General features: G+C 39.0%; 2 protein-coding genes and 1 non-coding gene across 4 annotated transcripts; 2 read left to right on the forward strand and 1 right to left on the reverse strand.

Annotated features, from left to right (window-relative positions):
- Nucleotides 1-1,183: 1,183 nt before the first annotated feature.
- On the reverse strand, nucleotides 1,184-9,943 carry LOC142379260 (uncharacterized). Of its 2 annotated transcripts, XM_075464398.1 has the most exons (12): nucleotides 9,895-9,943; nucleotides 9,311-9,557; nucleotides 8,382-8,434; nucleotides 8,181-8,246; nucleotides 7,044-8,087; nucleotides 6,648-6,756; nucleotides 4,467-4,588; nucleotides 4,268-4,388; nucleotides 4,027-4,163; nucleotides 3,359-3,507; nucleotides 2,455-2,603; nucleotides 1,184-1,757 (listed from the first exon to the last, which is right to left on the reverse strand). In XM_075464398.1, exons 3-12 carry the CDS (start codon nucleotides 8,430-8,432, stop codon nucleotides 1,729-1,731), a joined length of 1,977 nt encoding a protein of 658 aa, XP_075320513.1. In that variant the 5' UTR covers nucleotides 8,433-8,434; nucleotides 9,311-9,557; nucleotides 9,895-9,943; the 3' UTR covers nucleotides 1,184-1,728. The 2 variants fall into 2 exon arrangements, with proteins under 2 accessions (XP_075320513.1, XP_075320512.1); XM_075464397.1 differs by lacking the exon at nucleotides 9,895-9,943 and having other exon boundaries at nucleotides 9,311-9,817.
- A 3,597-nt stretch (nucleotides 9,944-13,540) lies between these two features.
- On the forward strand, nucleotides 13,541-16,775 carry scpp1 (secretory calcium-binding phosphoprotein 1). The gene is made up of 9 exons (XM_075464399.1): nucleotides 13,541-13,814; nucleotides 14,114-14,168; nucleotides 14,602-14,646; nucleotides 15,001-15,054; nucleotides 15,169-15,195; nucleotides 15,334-15,375; nucleotides 15,755-15,796; nucleotides 15,911-15,970; nucleotides 16,068-16,775. The coding sequence occupies exons 2-9, from the start codon at nucleotides 14,115-14,117 to the stop codon at nucleotides 16,569-16,571; spliced, it is 828 nt and encodes a 275-aa protein (XP_075320514.1). The 5' UTR covers nucleotides 13,541-13,814; nucleotide 14,114; the 3' UTR covers nucleotides 16,572-16,775.
- A 502-nt stretch (nucleotides 16,776-17,277) lies between these two features.
- trnai-aau (transfer RNA isoleucine (anticodon AAU)) lies at nucleotides 17,278-17,351 on the forward strand. The gene has a single exon. It is a non-coding gene; the product is annotated as a tRNA-Ile (tRNA).
- Nucleotides 17,352-17,816: the final 465 nt, after the last annotated feature.

Raw genomic sequence — 17,816 nt, forward strand, 5'->3', positions numbered from 1 at the left:
TTTGGGCAACAGGTGACGTGTGTGTTCGAATTCAGAAATCAACAAGGTCTCGACAGTTTAAACTTCAATTATTTATTGGTTGTTGATTATGATAATAATTTACATGACTTCAGTGTGAAAAGCTGGTCATGCGACAGGCTTTGTAAGCTCGATGTAGGAATAAATCATGATCTGTTGGAGCTGCGTGGTCTCATTAGAATAGCTTCTCCTCCGTGTCTATCCCAGAACCTTCTTCCTCCTCTTCACCAGCCACAACCTTCGTCAGCGCATCATGTTCCCTCCTGAGACGAGCTGCCAATGAACGCTGAAACCTCATTCTTCCTCTTGGCTTCCCACCACCACCAGCACCGCCCAACTGCTGCTGGATATTGGGACCGGCCACCGAGATCAGCTGCAGTTGGCCAGGAGTCAACACGGCAGGCTGAGGTTCGATTCCAGCATTAAACTGTGGCAGCATCGTAAACAGTGTCACAGGCCCACCCCCAGCTTGCTGGGCCATCTGCCCTTGGAGATTCCCATTGGCTCCACCTGCCTGCCCCACGAGAAAAGTTCCACCTTGCTGGAGAGCTGCAATGGGGATTAGTTGCTGCAATAGAGCCTGACCTACAGGGTTCCCAACTGGCAGGATAAAAAATGACCCACCAAGTTGGACTAACCGTGCCACAGTAGGTTCACCCATTAGTGGAACTCCATTTTGAGCCCCAGCGTTGGCACCATTACCAGCCGCTGCTGCCCCTCCATTGTTATTGGCGCCCCCTTTCATAAGTGCCTCAGCACTCCCTGAAGACACACCACCATCCACCACAACAGCCATCATCTGAAAGATAACCCACAGTATGCAGTACATGTTTTATCTCTGTGACAGCAGACAGTCGACAGGTGAGCAGCCGCTTCTCACCTTTCTTATATAGAGGGTGTCAGATTCGGAGATCAACGAGAACGGTCCAATGAGAATCCAACGCTTTATCTCAAAACAACAAGTTAGTGTAATCATAATGACTAAGCTACAAGCTATTTTTTGCTTTGTTGCCTAGAGGGCCATTATTCAGGATTAAGTGGCAAACCAAAACCGCATTCGAGTGACTCGCATTTTCAATCCCATTGTTGTAGGGGACATATTTTCATGTCATGAAAGCGCAAAGACACAATGAATACGACAGCATAAACAAGTGTTTACCGGGCACTTTTGGGGGCCCAAGGGATCCACCAACATGATGCAATGACTTTATTTTTTGAACATTGAGGAAACACAAGTCAACCTTAGCGACAGGTTGTTATAATGGATTATATGATCACAAGACATTTTCAGCATTTACTACCAAGTTAAGCAACATTAACTGATTTACAGCAGCTGTATAACACAATGCTTTGAAATTAAACTAAGCCTTGTTGTACACCTTTTCTATTAATAAGCTACGGTAAACTTTCCCCCCAGTTTGGAATGCATTATAAAACAATTTCTGAATTAAACTAGCTAAAAGTAACTATTTCCTTTATTTGAATGAACAGTTCTATAAGCTTTACCTAAATTATACATCACCCAATTAGTTGCCCAAGCTCCACCTAGCACAAGATAACAGCGATAATATCCAATACTTGTCTTTTGAAGCAGGAGGTAAAATTACTTTCTTTCAACAGTATTTGTGTGTTCAGCGAAATATCGAGAGCCAGATGGTTCTTAGCACAGCTTCCAAAAGCTCGAATAGGTGATGAGGTACAAAGTCAATCTCAGAAAAGCAGGTTAACATCCATATCATCTGTAGAGAGAAAAGTTAAAAAAAAAGTTAAAAAAAGAATTAATAAAGATACCTGAAAAGTGTTTGGTTGGATGAGAAAAGGTTTGAAGCTGAAACATTTCAAATTTTTGCATTTTTCTATCTTGTAAAAAGGATAACACTGAAGCAAATAATTACAACTGAAATCATCAAAATCAAAACAAGTGTGCTACATATATACAGTACAGAGACCGCTGATCATTAAATCTTAATCACTGTGTGCTGGTTGTGTTGGACTTTAATTAGAATAATTATTTTGCACTAAGGATCACAACATACCCATATTGCTGAGAATTGTGAAATCAAAAGAATGATTTAGTGATATGTTTATAACACACATGCTTTGATGCTTTGATTTTTGCTGATAAAATATAACACCACTGAATTCAGAATGGTCTATTTTAAGCGTGATTCAAGGCCACCAAAAAGGGAAACTCGGAAAAAAAAATCTAAAACCAAAGATGAATTAGTCTGATAGCAGTGAATGGTTTATTGTTTTCTGAATAATATTGTCACCATAAATGCTTTTATCTCAGTAATCATATTGTAAAAAAAAAAAAAAGTTATTTTAACAGCCAATAACAACAGTTAAAAGCTTCTTACAAAAAGAGTGATTTCCTTTGTTGCATTTCTCAGCTAACTGTTAAGGATGTAGTTAAAGACATCATGCTGCTCTCACCGTTTTTGATACCAAAGCAGGAGGTCCACTCTTTGAAGGACACCTGTTTGTCTTTGTCAGCATCACACTCCTGGAAGAAGCGAGAGGTACAGTGCTCCATTGGCACCAGAGGGACCCTGAGTGGGGCCAGCTCTGAGTGGGACAACAGCCTGCATGAAGTGAGCAGAGAGTGGAGTTTGATCACATTAGTGTGGACGGTATCTGTCATTACTGAGTAATATGTGACCTGATATTTTAGACTAATATTGGCTTCTGTACAGATGTGATTGACTTAATAATAACAACAATAACTAGAAAAGTGATTCTTGCAGAAAATAAAACAAAACTACAAAACTGTTAGATCATGCTCTTACATTGATGCATTGATAATGATTAGTATCTATTAATAAGTAATTCTGCCAAAACACAAATTATAAGCCAACATACAGTATATACAATTAAATCAAAGCTTCTTGTGGTTATCTAAATAGAGTAGGGTCACAAGTCAAAGCTGAACAATCAATAGAATTGGTTTCACTGAACCTTCAGTTTCACTGAAACGCTGACTTTTCTTTTCAATACTATTAAAACCAACTATTGTTGAAAAGTTACAGTGAGTTACATTTCTCATGTGTCTATGCATGAAATCTTCACAATATCTTTTAATTTATCTGGACTGTTGCTTGTTTTTAAATTCATTTAAATAATTTTATTTGTTTCTCTTTATATTCTTTTACATATTTTTAATGTTTCTTCCACTCCCTGCTGCAATGCTTTTATTTTATGTAAAGCACTTTGAATTGTTTTGTACATGAAATGTGCTATACAAATAAATTTGACTTGATTTGATTTTGATTTGAAAGCATTTTTTGGATGCAATCACCAAAATTAGAAATCAGTCTGGACACAGATGATTGAAATGTACCTGTCAGAAGGGTGCTGGTCCAGCTGAGCAAACTGCCAGTGCACAGGGTAGATGTACATGTTGTAGTTCTTCTCAAAATCCTGAACCAGCAGATCAACAGTGTGATCACCGGCATAAAGGCGCCTCTCATTCTCAAAGATTTTCTTCACCTATGCATAAGATACATAAAACCACAAATCAGTTGGTTTTTAATGACTCAATATGCTAAACAATATACCACAATATGTATGAATGCTCTTTTATGAAATATATATATATTTATTGAATGTAAAAAGCTGTTGAAGTTTGTGGATTTTGTGACAGGAAGTAAACAAAATATTGATTTTATTACAAAATATGCATATTCTTTTATTCTTTCACCTTTGTTCAACTTTTACTCTTTATCCATTATCACACATTCAGTTTGTTCCAGTTTTGTTTTGTCCCCATATTTTCAGAGCATGCAAGTTGTTTCATACATAAAGTTCCTTTAAAATTGGAAAAGGAAAAGTTGCATCACAAGTGACAATTCTATCAACAAATTCAAGTTCCAAAACAGAAGTACAAACTTTGATGTTCTCAGTAGCTCTGACATCAAAGCTTAAGGCCACAGATGTTTAAGAAGCCAAGCTACATCTATTGACTGGTTTAGATATATTCTCAATAATGATTTTAGGTTTGCGCCTTACTCTGAAATGCTGTTTCGGGGTGAGGAAGCCAGGAGACACAGAATCCTGCTCGTAGAGCTGCAGCAGCACATTTTTCAGCCAGTCCCTCATTCGGAGTGGGAACTGGACCAGCTCGGTGTCCACACATGGAGGTATCACTGAGGGAGAGCAGGACAGAGGACAAGAAGGAGAATTTTTTTCTTACACCATGCTCAAAGGTTTTTGCTTGAACACTACAGTTTACACAGAGGGTAACTCTTACATTTGCATGAGCCAGTGTAGTCCAAATGAAGTCTTTGGCCTTTCTTAGTTCCCTCCAAGTTGCATTTAGTGGCAAAGAGCTCGCATGACGTATCATATGTTTTGTTGTCTGTCCCACAAACCTAAATGGAAACAAAATTGTCAATATAAACAGATGCTAAGCTTTCTAGCTGAGTCATAAGCAGATTTCACATACTTACATGATCAAATTCATTTACGCTCTGTGCACATTCTGACGGCTTTTGACATACGCAGCTCGGCTTACTGTCTGCATCAAGTTTACATGTTTTACCACGCTTACAACGGAAATTGTCACAGGGATCTAGAAAAAAAGAGGAAAAACCGAAAGTTAAATCTGACTCATGATTTGAAAAAAACTAAAGAAAATAAAGTTAAATAATGTTTCATTTTCCTGGCTGTTTTTTGGGGTTTTTTTCTATGAGTGGAAACAGGTGAGCAATGGGCATTCGACATCATCCACTACATTCCTCTGTCATTATAGCTGGTGTAGTGATTAAATTCAACTTGATCTCTCTTATTCACTCCTTAAGCCTGCAGAGCTGTGTTTTGGTAGAGGCTGTGAAGCAGAGTGAGCACAATTCATGTGGAAGGTGGAGCAAAATGATCAAGTCAGCAGATTCCTCTGTGACACTGTTGTGATAGTGCATTTGTCAGGCGATGTTGAACACTGCTGACCAGAGACAGGTTTACACAGAACTTCCTGAAAGTAGAACATATTCTCTTCCAACAGAATATATTCAAGTTCATAAAGTTTCAAGCAGGAGGTGACACACATATTTTATATTTCATATCTACATATTTGAATTGCAGTTTTATTCTTGTACAGCTAAAAAGATTTTTTTTTTCTAATCCTCCTGCACTTTTTCCTTTAATAACTCTAAACATATGGAATTCCCCCTATTTATTTGCAAATATTTCAGTTTATATACAGGAATACAACCTGATCAGCTTTTATGCAAAACATTTGAGTTACTTGTGGCAAAGCATGAGAGGAGATGTGAGAACTAGTCTTACTACCAAATAAAGTCATTGTAAGTTTAAATTCACCACCAGTGGTTGCATTGATCCTAAAGAATGTTCTCTCTGGCATAACTTCCTGTCAATATCACCCCCTCTAGGAAAAGTGATTTGCCGTGTGCCCTGAAACTTCAGGGAAAAGATGAGGTGATGCAAAAGGTAGATAAAGATATTTAGAATAAATTATCTGCGCTCCTGATTAGGTGACAGGTTGGGTACATCAGAAAACAGTGGGCACAGTTCCTGCACATGTCTCACTCACTCTGTGCTGAAACATTTTTTCCAAAGGTTTTCCAAAAGTTGGATTACCAAGAACATTCAGAGAATGTTTGCAAAAAGTTATCCAGTTGCAGAGCGTTCTCTAAATGTTTGGTGATCTAAAACCTCCAGTGTTCTCTTAAAGGTGCATTGCACTCTTTGCACACACTCTTAATTGGTTTTGATTCGGTATTTCTGAATTCAACTATTAGAAAACATTTCTACGCTCTTGTATCAGCACAATTATCTATAAGACAGTTTCATTATTCAGGAGTCAATGATATAGACCTGCAAATGAGCGCACTGATTGCACAGACTGTGAAACATGAAAACATGAACATTCTCGACATTTAAAGAACCTGTCTGTAACATTGTCAGGAGGTTTTACAAAGGTTGATTGCAATGTAAAGGTTAGGAGAACGTTAATAGAACAGAAACACAGACTGCGCTGGTTTTACAAAGGTTCCCACGTTCAGAGAACGTTAAGGGAACCAAATCATGCAACTGAAAACTTTCCCAGTGAACACCAAGCAAAACAAAATTTCGGGGAATGTTTCTGCTATCGAAAGCAATGTTTCTGGAATTCTGTAGGAACTAAAATGTATTCACTGTTGTGTGGGAGTCAATACTATTAACATGAATGGTTATTAAAAATGTTATTCTACAGGATAGTTAACTTGTTCTTATGAAGAGGGCAGGTAGTCTTACCCATACCAATATTATCACAAAGATTAAAATACTATGTGCTCTGTTTTCTGATCATTGAAGATGAGCTGAGCATGAATTCTTGTTGTCGTATGTTCTTGTTTGCATAAAGAAAATTAAGTGCTATTTTTTGTGGCACTCAGTCTGAAATTTAACTGCCACAATGTTTTACATTTCAGTTAAAGTGCTGATGATCCTGTATTCTTTGCATAGCTGCACCCACTTGGAACTTTCACATGCTTAACAGATCTTCGGTCAAAAGCCCTCAAATTAAAAGGCTGTTTGCATAGATGTGAATATGTGGCTGCTTGACCATCTAAAGCAACAGCATCTCATTCAAGTCTGATATTGGGTGGAGAATTTTTGGAATCAACACTAACCAGGCGGAGTGCCCGGGAGATGTATGGTTCCAGCAAAAGAGGACCTGGACTCAGGATACAGATCCACTGAAGCTCTTATCTGCACTGGATTCACACCTACTAATGGGCCCTGGAAAAGTACAAAAGAAACATGTGAACTTTATGAGATTAAGAAAAAAAATCACTCAGTTACATATGACAGCATCAGATTACAGCAAGGGTAGATGTTATGTCTTCCTAATGACAATTAGGTTTGTTGGATGTGAGGCCACATGCGGGAAACTGGCTCTAATCATAGCATTGAGATATCTGTCACCTTTTATTAATAATGTAACATTTGTCTATTTACACATCCAGCAGATACAGGGCAACATCAACATGAATCAGGAGTTTAGTTTCCAGTCACAAATGCATTACCCATTTTCCTGCCCTTCTTCTCTTTGCCTTATGGACTGTATTCTCTCTGCTGCTGCCCTCTGACTCCAGAGGATCCTGTTGACTTTGTTCTTGTGCAGGATGGCTTTCATCCATTTGTGGAGAGTGCTTCCTTGCTCTCTGTTTTTTCTTCTGCTTCCTTGTCTTTCCCTTGTTGTTAATTCCACTGTCATTCTTACTCTTCTCTTCCTCCTTTCCAGACGGCCAGGAGCTTGATTCAAGACCTGCACTGCCCTTTGGCTCTTGAGGGTCCACATTTGACTTGGGTTCTTTCTCACTGATGCTGATTTCCTCCCTGTCTACTGCCTCAATGTTTTGCATGTCTTGATCGTAGACTTCAGCAATACTCAGCACCTCTTTTTCAGTGGCTCCCTTCTTTATATTATGGTGAATATCTTCTTTTGAAATGGACTGGGTATTACCAGAGGAGGGGTCGATTTTGGCTGATTCGATCTCTACAGGGTGCATAATTCCACTGTCAGCAGCATAATCAAGATCAGCTGGAATCTCTGATCCTGTGCTGCTCTCTGTTTCTTCCAGCAATCCCACCTGCTCTCCTCTGTCCCTCTTTTTGTCAGCAGGCCTCTCCGCCTTTTTCTTGAGGGACATCTTTTCAACCTCTTCCACTATTTCATCTTCCACGCTGTCATCACTCGCTTCCTCTTCATCTTTTACCTCTTTCTCTGTAACCACGCTTTTACCCAACTTCTTCTCCTTTCGCTCAGTTTCCTCATTCTCAGTCACTCTCACAGCTTTGCCAGCCTCTGCCTCTTCAGCCTCCAGCTCCCTTTCTTCTGCTTCTTCCTCTTCTTCTGCCTCTTTCTTCAGGAGGTCTACCAACTCTTCTTCACTCAACAGGACTGCAGTGCTTTTCTTTCCTGGTTTGGGCACCTCTTCATCCTCCTTCTTAGCGTTAGCATTGTCCTCTGAGCTCAGTTCCTCGTCTTCCTGCTCTTGGCTGCTGGTCTCAAATGTGGCTACTGTGGGTAAGACCTGAGGTTTGTTGGCCTCTTCTGTGACAATGTCCTTAACAAAGAGAGAGGTGGAACATTTATTTCATTATATGAAATTACGTGTTGCTCTTTATGAATTTTGAAAGGGTTTAATACACTTTTCTACCTTTTCTTTGGCCATGTGTGAGGTTTTCTGCAGTCCATGATGTTTTCCATGAGGTTTGCTTTTTACCTAAACATAATGAGAATGATTATTAATGGTCATCTTGCCAAAACAAACATGGCATTGTACCTTTATTCAAAAGTCTTTTGTTATCACATATTTTATCTGTCAAATAAAGAAAAATAATACAATCTTGCTACTCACAGAAATGGCAAAACTTGCTGCCAGTAAGCAAATGAATAAGCAGCCCCTCATACCTGGAACATTGAAATGTTGTCAACAATGTGTCGCAAGAAACATATTTTCATTAGAAGTCACAGAAAACTGGAGAAGCAAGCCATCGTCCCAACAAAGGTGTGAACTTGACACTTCTTTCAAAGTTGAATCAAATGGGTGCATATGTTTGCTGCCAGAACATTCATGGGAGCAGTGGGACTGGCCTCCACTGTTGTCAAGGTTACAGCCCTCTGAGATGCGCCTGGCTCTCAAAAGTCACAGTCAAGGCTAAAGTAAACATCAGCAGCTACCAGACTGGAAAAAAGTTGACTAAGTCCACAAACTTTTTGACTCTCTGGACAGACACAATAGAGACATTACTGGTTCTGTCCAGCGAAATAATACCAATATGGTTGAGCAAAGTTAAGCTTAACATATGTTAGGGCAGGAAGGCTGTCTGTATAAAAAAGAACCAAAAGCATGAAATTACACAATGTTTTTTGATCCTGCTAATTCAGAACCAAGGTAACATGACACACATTCACTCATAGATATAACTGATGCCACATAACACTAATAAAGTTATCATACACTCTTCAAAAAATAAATCTGATCTTTTTGGGATCTATGACATATTTGCACGTACATACTGTGTGTTCACTATGTGCACGAAACTAGTACATCATAGTGTCAACAGAGCATTCAATGACTTGATATGTACGAAAATAAAGACACAAGGCATGATTGCCAATGGAATATCGAAGTTAAGAAAACTTCCTCCAAAGAGGCTTGTTTCATTTTAAAGCCAATAACTGTTGCATTCACCACATAACTGTGTCACTGCAGACAAGACGTCTCTCACACACATTCACATGCAATGCAAAAGAGTGTATAAAATCTCACTAAGTGGACTTTACCTGTGGCTGGGAGAAACAAGGAAAATGAGAGTCCTGCGCAAACACCAGTATGTGTTAGTGTTGAACCTGCAAAGATGTTCTTGTGTATTTGAGAGAGCACACACAGTCCACACAAATCAGCATGCTGCACACACACATACACACACAAGTTTTTTCAGGGGTTCCGGACGCCACTGCTAACTTTGGGAGGGTCTTTGGGCTTTGGACACAGGCACGGAAATCCCACACTGAACTTCGGTCGGGTGACCTGCCAATTAAAAACGCAAGGTTCAAACCCAGGCTCTAACCAATTGAATTTCACTATAACAGAAATGTTAAGGGCTTATGTTGGAACAAATGTTCAGTTTATTGGTTTGTGAATGTGTGAAAATGTGATATGTTTATAGTCTGTATGGCAGAATGAAGCCAATACACGCCAATGGGACCCGATCGTCTTAGGACTGAAAGAATGCATCTTCTTGGCCACTAGATGTCCCTCCATCACAAGGCTGCACTCCACAACAGTAGACATAACGGTCTGAGCAAGCACAAAAAAAAAGTGAAAAAAATAAATTTCACTTCAAGACCAATAAGAGAGTACGTACCTACATCCTGTCTTTCTTCCCAATACAGGAGTTATAATAAAAAGCATACTATACTTAAAGCCATGCTCACTGATTCACACACACACACACATACACTCTTACAGCACCTCTTAGTCTTTATAGTGTAATAGGATATGCAGTGCTTTCTCTCTGTCACACAGACTTACACATCTGATGAAATGTGTCGATGTTGTGGTCTGGGGACGCTGGGGATCAAAACATCAACTTTTCAAATGACAGACAATCTCTCTTCCTCCTGAGCAACAGCTGCCCTTGATAGTGTTTTCATGGGAAACAGGATGTAAAAGCTGTGAGGGAGAATAGCTGAACACCATTGGACATAGTGAGATAAAACTGGATAAAGAGCTGCCAGTAACCTGTACAGATTGTGGTGAATATTCTCAGATGTGCATTAGCTGCATTGATATTCTGCTCTTTAATACTTGTCCTTCAACATGGTTATGTACGTCGTGATGCAACTGTTTCACAAGCTGTCCCAAGAGACCAAAAGAATGAAGGACAACTGCAAAAAAAAACTATAATTGTGGTAGATGTAATGTCTTTTCTGAGTGGTTGTACAGATTATTGCAAAATACTTTAGTCTTGCTGAACAGGCTGTTTGTGATGGCAACAGAAAGTGGACCTAAAGATAACTCTCTGTCTGGGTCATTCTGTCCTGAATGAATATTAACTGAGTTCACTGTGGTGACAAACAGGATGTAGAACCAAGCCATTAACTGGGTGTATCACAAGAAGATATGGTTTCATTGAAAACTGGGGGTATGTTTAGTCATGTAGGATGTTATTTTTTTGTTTGCTTTTTTTGCTTTTTTTAAATGAAGAGAGCTAATAGCCACCATTGAGATGAAATTAGAAAGGGCATAGAAGAGATTTGTTTCATCAGATATGTGTGTCTCGGGAAAGTTTGGCTCATTAAACTTGTATGGAGAAAAGATACGTCTCATTTGTAGTTTGAGTATAAGCTAATGATCTTGTGCAATTAACATTAGCAGCAATCTCATTTTTAAATCAATCAAACAGGCACCATTTGTGAAGCACTTTTCATACAAACTAAATGTAGAACAATCTGTTTTGAAAGACATAAAGTAATAGTAATTCAAACAAATGATGGGACTTGGAACTAAGATTTAATTCAAAATACCTAGAAAGTTTTTCATCTTTTTGGATAAATTTAGCGCCAGTGCTTGCAGCATTACACTGGGTTTCTCTCTTTGAGCTTCGGTACCAGTGACGAGCACAGTTTTCTCCTGACTGAGATGTAGAAAATTCTCAGCCTTATTTTACTTAATATCTACAATCGTTTAACTGGGCACCACTTGGCACTGGATGACCAGGGGACAAAGCAATGTAAAGCTTTGTTTCCACAGCAATGCTGTTTAAGTCCAAGGTCTTCCTCCTGATCACGCTTCCAAGCTTTGTTCACAAACGAGCCACCCAAAGATTTTCTGGAGAATGTGTGAACAGTTCGTCTGGGCATTTTCTGAAATTGCTGTTCACACACATACTTTACACCAAAATATTTCCTGCTTGAGATGTGGTCTTACAGTGTGAAACACAAAGACGGGGAAGTGTCTGTCTAGACCACCAAGGAGGAAGGGTGTGATGCAAAACGTAAGCTGTGTAAATCAACAATGTCAACTATGACAGATGAGGCTACTCTTTAACTTTTTTTTTGGCTGATATCTATACAATATGAATTAGAACATTGAAAATATTAACAAATGTGTGGAAAGCAACATGCAGGTCAACAGAAAAGAGTACTAAGCACCAACCTTTAACAGAAGACATTTGGATCACTTGCTACAGTATGTTCACATCTTGTTACTCCCGCTGGTCTTCGGGACATTTTACTAGAGCGCTTGATGTAAAATCTCTGCAAAAAATCCGCAGCAAATACTGCGTACATGTGCGTTTTCACGTGTCATCTCTTTGAAACATCTGTAGAACATTTTATGTGTGAAAAAAGTAAAGACACTTAAGCCTTTTGGAACACAATCTTACATATTCAATTGATTGAAAGCAAGATTCCATAGGCCTTTCCTGAAAACTGGTGGATTGAAACTCATCTGCAGTCATTTAGCACTGAGGTATTCAAACTGTTTGTCTCATTGGGTTAACCATGGCAATCTCAAGAGCGGTAAGGATCCATGCAAACAGAGTCATTTAATAAATCTTCATTAAGAATCTTTCAAAGCTTTTAAATATTTTGGGTTGTAAGATCTAAAAGAAAAGTCGCCATATTCATTCATGGAAATAACTTTGCCATGCGAGCATCAACCAGGACTGCAAATTCTTCAAAAGTGGAATTAGATGACATACTGCTAGACTTTATGACAACAGGATTAATCAAACTGTCAAAAACTGTGAAGAGTGTTCTGGGATTGTTCTGGTTATCTGGTTATCAATTTCTCAAGGTAAGAATACCCTGCGTGATTCTTTGTCTTAATGTAATGTTAGCCTTTCCAGAAAGTTTAGTTGGTTTAGTCTCACTCCATCCTCTTTCTCGTTGTTGATGTTTCTTTATAATTTTTTGATTTTGCCATTTTTCCAAGGAAGTGAAAGATTTTCCTTGTGGTTCTTTCGGTTTGAGTGGAGCCACGGCATCAAGGCTCGACCTCAGTCTGCCATCATAACTGCGACATTTCCGGCCTCAGTCTGTGGGAATGGGTGGTCACCAGGACAGAGAGGGAAATCCCTTCTACATCCTCAAACAGATTAGTAAGATGTTTGCAAAAATCAAGCAAGACCATGGCTCTATTGCCAGTGTTACAAGCATCCAGTTGTTTCAGTGAAACAGTTGCATCAGGTGCCTGGCTAAAGAAGTTAATACAATGTTAAAACTCAACTTACGCCGGGATAAATGTTCAGACTTTGTTGACTTACTGTGTGCCACAACAAGCATCAATCATCCTATCTTTACTCCTCCCCAGTGGTTTTGGCGGTGAGCTCTGGACTGGTGAACATCCAGGCTAATTACAGGTTTATTCCGCTCACTGAAAATCCAATGTGGGGTTCAAATAAGGAATTCTGTACTCTTATTTTGGGTCTGGCCTTATAAGGATTTGCAGGAAGCAATAATGATCCACGGGGAGGAAATATAATCTTTATTAAGGCCGTCTACTGTACATGCCTTTTTTTCCAAGAATGAGTCAAATTTTACAAAAACTACTTGGTAACGGGATACAAAATATGTTATAAAAAGTGAATCAATAATTCATATAGTCTTAATGGAAGCGTCTGGCTATGTAAAGTTATCACAATTATAAACCTCCTTCTTAGCAAGTTAGACAGTTCACTGTCAAAAATGTTTAAATCGACTTCAAAATATTATCTAGCTCTTGCACTACCTGTCCCTTGTTATTCATTATTATACAACAATTAAAACTCCAGCCAGAAAGGAAAGGAATAACACCAATTTCACCGGAAACAAGCAAGTGCTGTGCTGACCTGTCTAGCCCTCTTTTCCTCCCCGAGTGGGTGAGTTTGTTTTTTCAACAGGCCACAAACCCTATAGTTTAGTAGGCTAAACTATATTTCTCTTAAGACTTGAGAGGGGGCGGAGGAAATTTATGTGAGACTGAATGAAACTGTGTGTGCATGTGTGTGTGTTTGTGTGCGACTGCAATCATCATGGTCCCAGTGTGAGTTTGTTTTGAGCTCGCTTTCTGCGAAAAACACACCTTCGTGTGTCGGCATGAGAAAGAGAGAGACAGCCGGAAGGAAGTGATGCAATCGTCTTAATTGGGGTTACATATATACAGTAGTGGCTGGAGTGTCGTGCAGCATATCCACACATTGTGCTTTCACTGCTTCAGCTGCTTGGATTCTCCTGTTCGCTGACATATACAGGACCACTGTGAAAATCTCCCAGGCAAGCTCAGAGTCTTACAGATTAAAAGGTAATTGATCATGCATCGACTAATGCATTTCTCACCCTGTTTCTTTGCTCATAGTTTGTGTTTTTTTAAAACAGCAACGCTAATTCCTACATGGTAACCTTTGTGTTTGTGTCAACCTCGAAGAATTCAAGTGGAAGAGCAATTGATGTGTTCAGAAAACCTGACCTTTGCAACACATTTGCTGGTCTTTGCATAGATATTTTTGGTATCACTGGACTATTTGGATGTGTTAATGCTTGCCACATAACAACTGCATTATTTAGAGTTATCGATATATTAACTGAATATTTCTTTCACAGGATGAAGGTCACCATTATAACATTCTGCCTGATTGGTTCAGTTTTTGCAAACCCAGTAAGTATGAAACTCTTTTTTTTTAAAAAGTCTTTTGATTTTTTTTAACTGGCTGCTAAAATGAACAATTATGCAATTTTCCTGCAATTTCATTTATCATTCCACCTTTGAAATGTTTATGCAATATCACTCAGTTGTTACTAGTATTCAAAAACGTCATATCAATGTAACAGCCTCATAACCAAAAGGGTGTAGGTGCCCCCCAGGTGCCGTGCATAATTTTGTATTTAATATGAGCATTATATTACAGTATAGGACCTCTTCCAAGTACGAAAGTAACAGCATGATAAGAGTTAAGTCTTGTCCTGTGGTGTTGCTATTGTAAAATATCTGCTAGATTAAAGTATGTTAATCCACAGTAATCTTATACATAACATGTCTACTGATATGTCTGGACATGAACTTGATCCCTCTCCTTGCTTCTCTCTGACAGATTTTCCACAATGCCTTGGTTTCAAGTGAGCTTGATTCTAACTCAGTAAGTCCCATCTGAATTGACTTTCCTCTCGAAACTGCGTCTCACTTGAGTCCTAAAAGTGCAATGCAGGAGTCTAGCCATGCAATAATTCCTTTCAGTGCAAGTGAAGCTGCATTCCTCTGACAGTCAGCAGAAAATTTAACAATAGGTGTGGTACAGACCTCAAGACAATTCCCCTCTTAGAAAGTATTGTTTATGTATGTCTGTCTGCAGCCATTTATGTAGCAATAGATTTGCCCAAGTTGGGCTTGACATGAATGGATCTAAAATGATTGTGATGGTTGTTGATGTTGCACTTATGGAGTTTAATTAAATCTATTGGGCTGCGTCCTTAATTTATTTTTCTTTCCCCAGACTGAAAGTTTGTCTGTTTCACAGTCTTCTGAAAATAGCACCTCAGAGCTTCAGGTAAATTACACCTTTATTCTGGTAATGAGGAAATGATTATTTCCTGACTTTTCACATAGTTTTTTTGGGTGATTTTCAGCTAAATTGGTGTCTATTCTCATTTTTGTACTACAGAGCTCTGAGGAAAACACCTCAAATCAAGTGAGTTATCCGAAGGTCCAAATATCTACAGAGCATGTAATAAATTAAAAAAAGAACAATTATTCAAACAGTCGGAGATAGCCCAAATGCGTGCAGTAAACATGACTTTTTTCTCTTGCTCTATGTTTTTTTTTACAGAGTTCGGAGTCTGAATCATTAGAATCTACTTCAGAAGACACGGTAGGTTGTATTAGCAACACTTTACTATTATCACTTTCCACCTTCAAGGATATTGTTTCTGAACTCATGACCTCAATGTTGACATCTTTTAATAGCTATGTGTTTAAGGGTGTAAATTCCAACAATTAAAAAAAATTAAATTAAATTTAACAAAGTGGAGCTGGAGAGAAAGAAAGAAAGAAGAAACAGCCAGACCTTTAGCATAGAAGCCCAGCAAGCTTTAAATTCCATAGAACAAAATAAACGCATACAGGTATTATGATCTTATGGTACTAGTACTTTGGCTGCGGTATTATTCTCCATTTCACTACAGTATAAATTAATCTTGGCTTCGGTTTCTAAAACTGTGGGGTTTTTTTTGGTTTTTTTTCACAAATAGACCTCGGAGGAGAGTAACAGTGAATCAGATGAGCATAATGGGGTAAGAGGAAATTAAATAAAATGTTTTATGAATCTATTATGAATTTATTTGCCAACCATTGATATACAGTATAGTCTTATTGTGACATCCTCTTGGCTCGCTATCTATCCCCAGTCGGACTCTATGGCTGAAACCAGAGATAACAGCATGGGTAGCGAGGAGAATATTCGAAAGGTAGGATAAACATTTTGCGCTCACTAGATTTCAAACGGTGCCCTGCTTCAACCTAAGATAGAGTTTGGTGACACTACGCCATGCTTATTTCCTGCAGCAGAGTTGGGTGAGAGTGTTTGCGAGCGTCGTCAAAGTCCTGAGCGCAGAGGACAACACAAGCACAGAGGTCAAAGGTCACTCAGACTACCTCAGCAACGAGCTGACCATCAATCAGCCATCTCACACTTCCACCAGCACCAAGGCTGTTCCAAGTCACGCAAACCTGCCACTGCTGAACAACCCCACAGACAGCAGTGACACGGCAAGCGACAGTGCAGACATCAGCGACAGTACCGATGCTACAGCTGCCACCAGCGACAGCAGTGAGAGCACCAGCAGCGAAAGCCAGGAGAGCAACAGCAGCAGCGAGAGCACAGAGGCCAGTGATGACAGTGAAAGCTCTGAGTTGAAACAAGTCAGAGCCAAAGACTGTGTGAATGGTACACAGAGCTGTGAGAGTGAAGAGTATTTCCTCCAGAGTATAGGGGATGATGCCCATTTCTCAGTTGACCATCTGATGGTGCCAGATGAGGATGATAGGGAGTTAAGACTGAGAAGATGATGACATGCACGTGTGCAGGTTTAGGTATAATTTTTTGAGCGCTATTAAACGATCAGCCTAAAGACTTAAGGATGACAGTTGTTGGCCATCTCTGCTGAATGTTAATTTTGGCATGATACTATCTGCAGCTGATTGATTCTTGTGTGTGAAAATTACTAAGCGATTGCTTTGCTTTGATATTTATGATTAAAAAACTTCTAATATGATCATGGAATTGCTTCGCTTTGATATTGATGATTAAAAATTCAGGAATGACATGTTATCAAATACTTAGCCGTGCTCGTATAGTTTTGCAATGCTGAAATGTCAGTGCAGATCTCCCATTTTTGCCATTATAGACAAAACCAATAGAAATGTGCTTCTTCTCAGATTAAGAGTTTACATCGAAAACCTGCAGCTTCTGAAATTGTATAAACCATTAGAACATGGACATTTGTTAAGTAATTCAAATGAGTTATTTGAATGTCTGTATATATATATCTGGGACTTTATCTGCGTAGGATTGACGCCTTGGATTGAAAATTCCTTCGGCGAAACAAGTAAATTTTAATTGATCAGATAAAAGCTGGCATGTGTTTAAAAAAAAGATAGCGTACGAATGGTTTATACAACGTATTAGTTAATCTGGCTGTTGATATTTACAAGCCGTAGTCAATAATTTGTCAAAAAATCTGTCAGATTTACATCTTTCCGAATCAGCATGCGTGGCCGGTTAGCTCAGTTGGTTAGAGCGTGGTGCTAATAACGCCAAGGTCGCGGGTTCGATCCCCGTACGGGCCACTAGTTTTGAAATCCTTTTATTATAATAACGTACAATTGTCGTTTTTATGCACAGTAATGCTACGGTGATGCCATTTTAGGTTGACAATCTCATAGTGCCTATTTCTTTAATCACATTTATTATTGTGTCCCCTCCACTTTAAGATTTAACACTAGATGGCGACAAAGGTTCATGCTGTCGATATCTGTACAACACATGTCATTGACATGTTTACTTATGTATTACTTATCAATTTCCTTTTTTTGTTTGTTTAATGTCATATGAGAATGACAGTTAATGACATGACAGCAAAGCACTGCTTCTGTGTCAAGTCTTGAGGAGAACTGGTCTACCACTGTCAGAAGAAATGTTCTGTGTGAATGTAATTTGGGAACTTTTCACTACTTGAAATGTTTTAAGACAGATTGAACCTCAGTCAAGTATTAACAGAATGTGGCTAAGCAAGCCTATGTCTTTATTTGATA

Source organism: Odontesthes bonariensis, chromosome 4, assembly GCF_027942865.1.
Source record: "Odontesthes bonariensis isolate fOdoBon6 chromosome 4, fOdoBon6.hap1, whole genome shotgun sequence".
NCBI classification, from domain to species: domain Eukaryota; kingdom Metazoa; phylum Chordata; class Actinopteri; order Atheriniformes; family Atherinopsidae; genus Odontesthes; species Odontesthes bonariensis.

Bases quoted from the DNA above. Each gene is read 5' to 3' on its own strand.
- scpp1 (XM_075464399.1), top strand. From the start codon at position 14,115: ATGAAGGTCACCATTATAACATTCTGCCTGATTGGTTCAGTTTTTGCA. The intron at 14,169-14,601 runs GTAAGTATGAAA...TCTCTCTGACAG, and splicing joins GTTCAGTTTTTGCAAACCCA to ATTTTCCACAATGCCTTGGT. The intron at 15,376-15,754 runs GTAGGTTGTATT...TTTCACAAATAG, and splicing joins AATCTACTTCAGAAGACACG to ACCTCGGAGGAGAGTAACAG.
- LOC142379260 (XM_075464398.1), bottom strand. From the start codon at position 8,432: ATGAGGGGCTGCTTATTCATTTGCTTACTGGCAGCAAGTTTTGCCATT. The intron at 4,589-6,647 runs GTTAGTGTTGAT...CTTTTTTTCTAG, and splicing joins TCTCCCGGGCACTCCGCCTG to ATCCCTGTGACAATTTCCGT. The intron at 1,758-2,454 runs GTGAGAGCAGCA...TTCTCTCTACAG, and splicing joins CTGCTTTGGTATCAAAAACG to ATGATATGGATGTTAACCTG.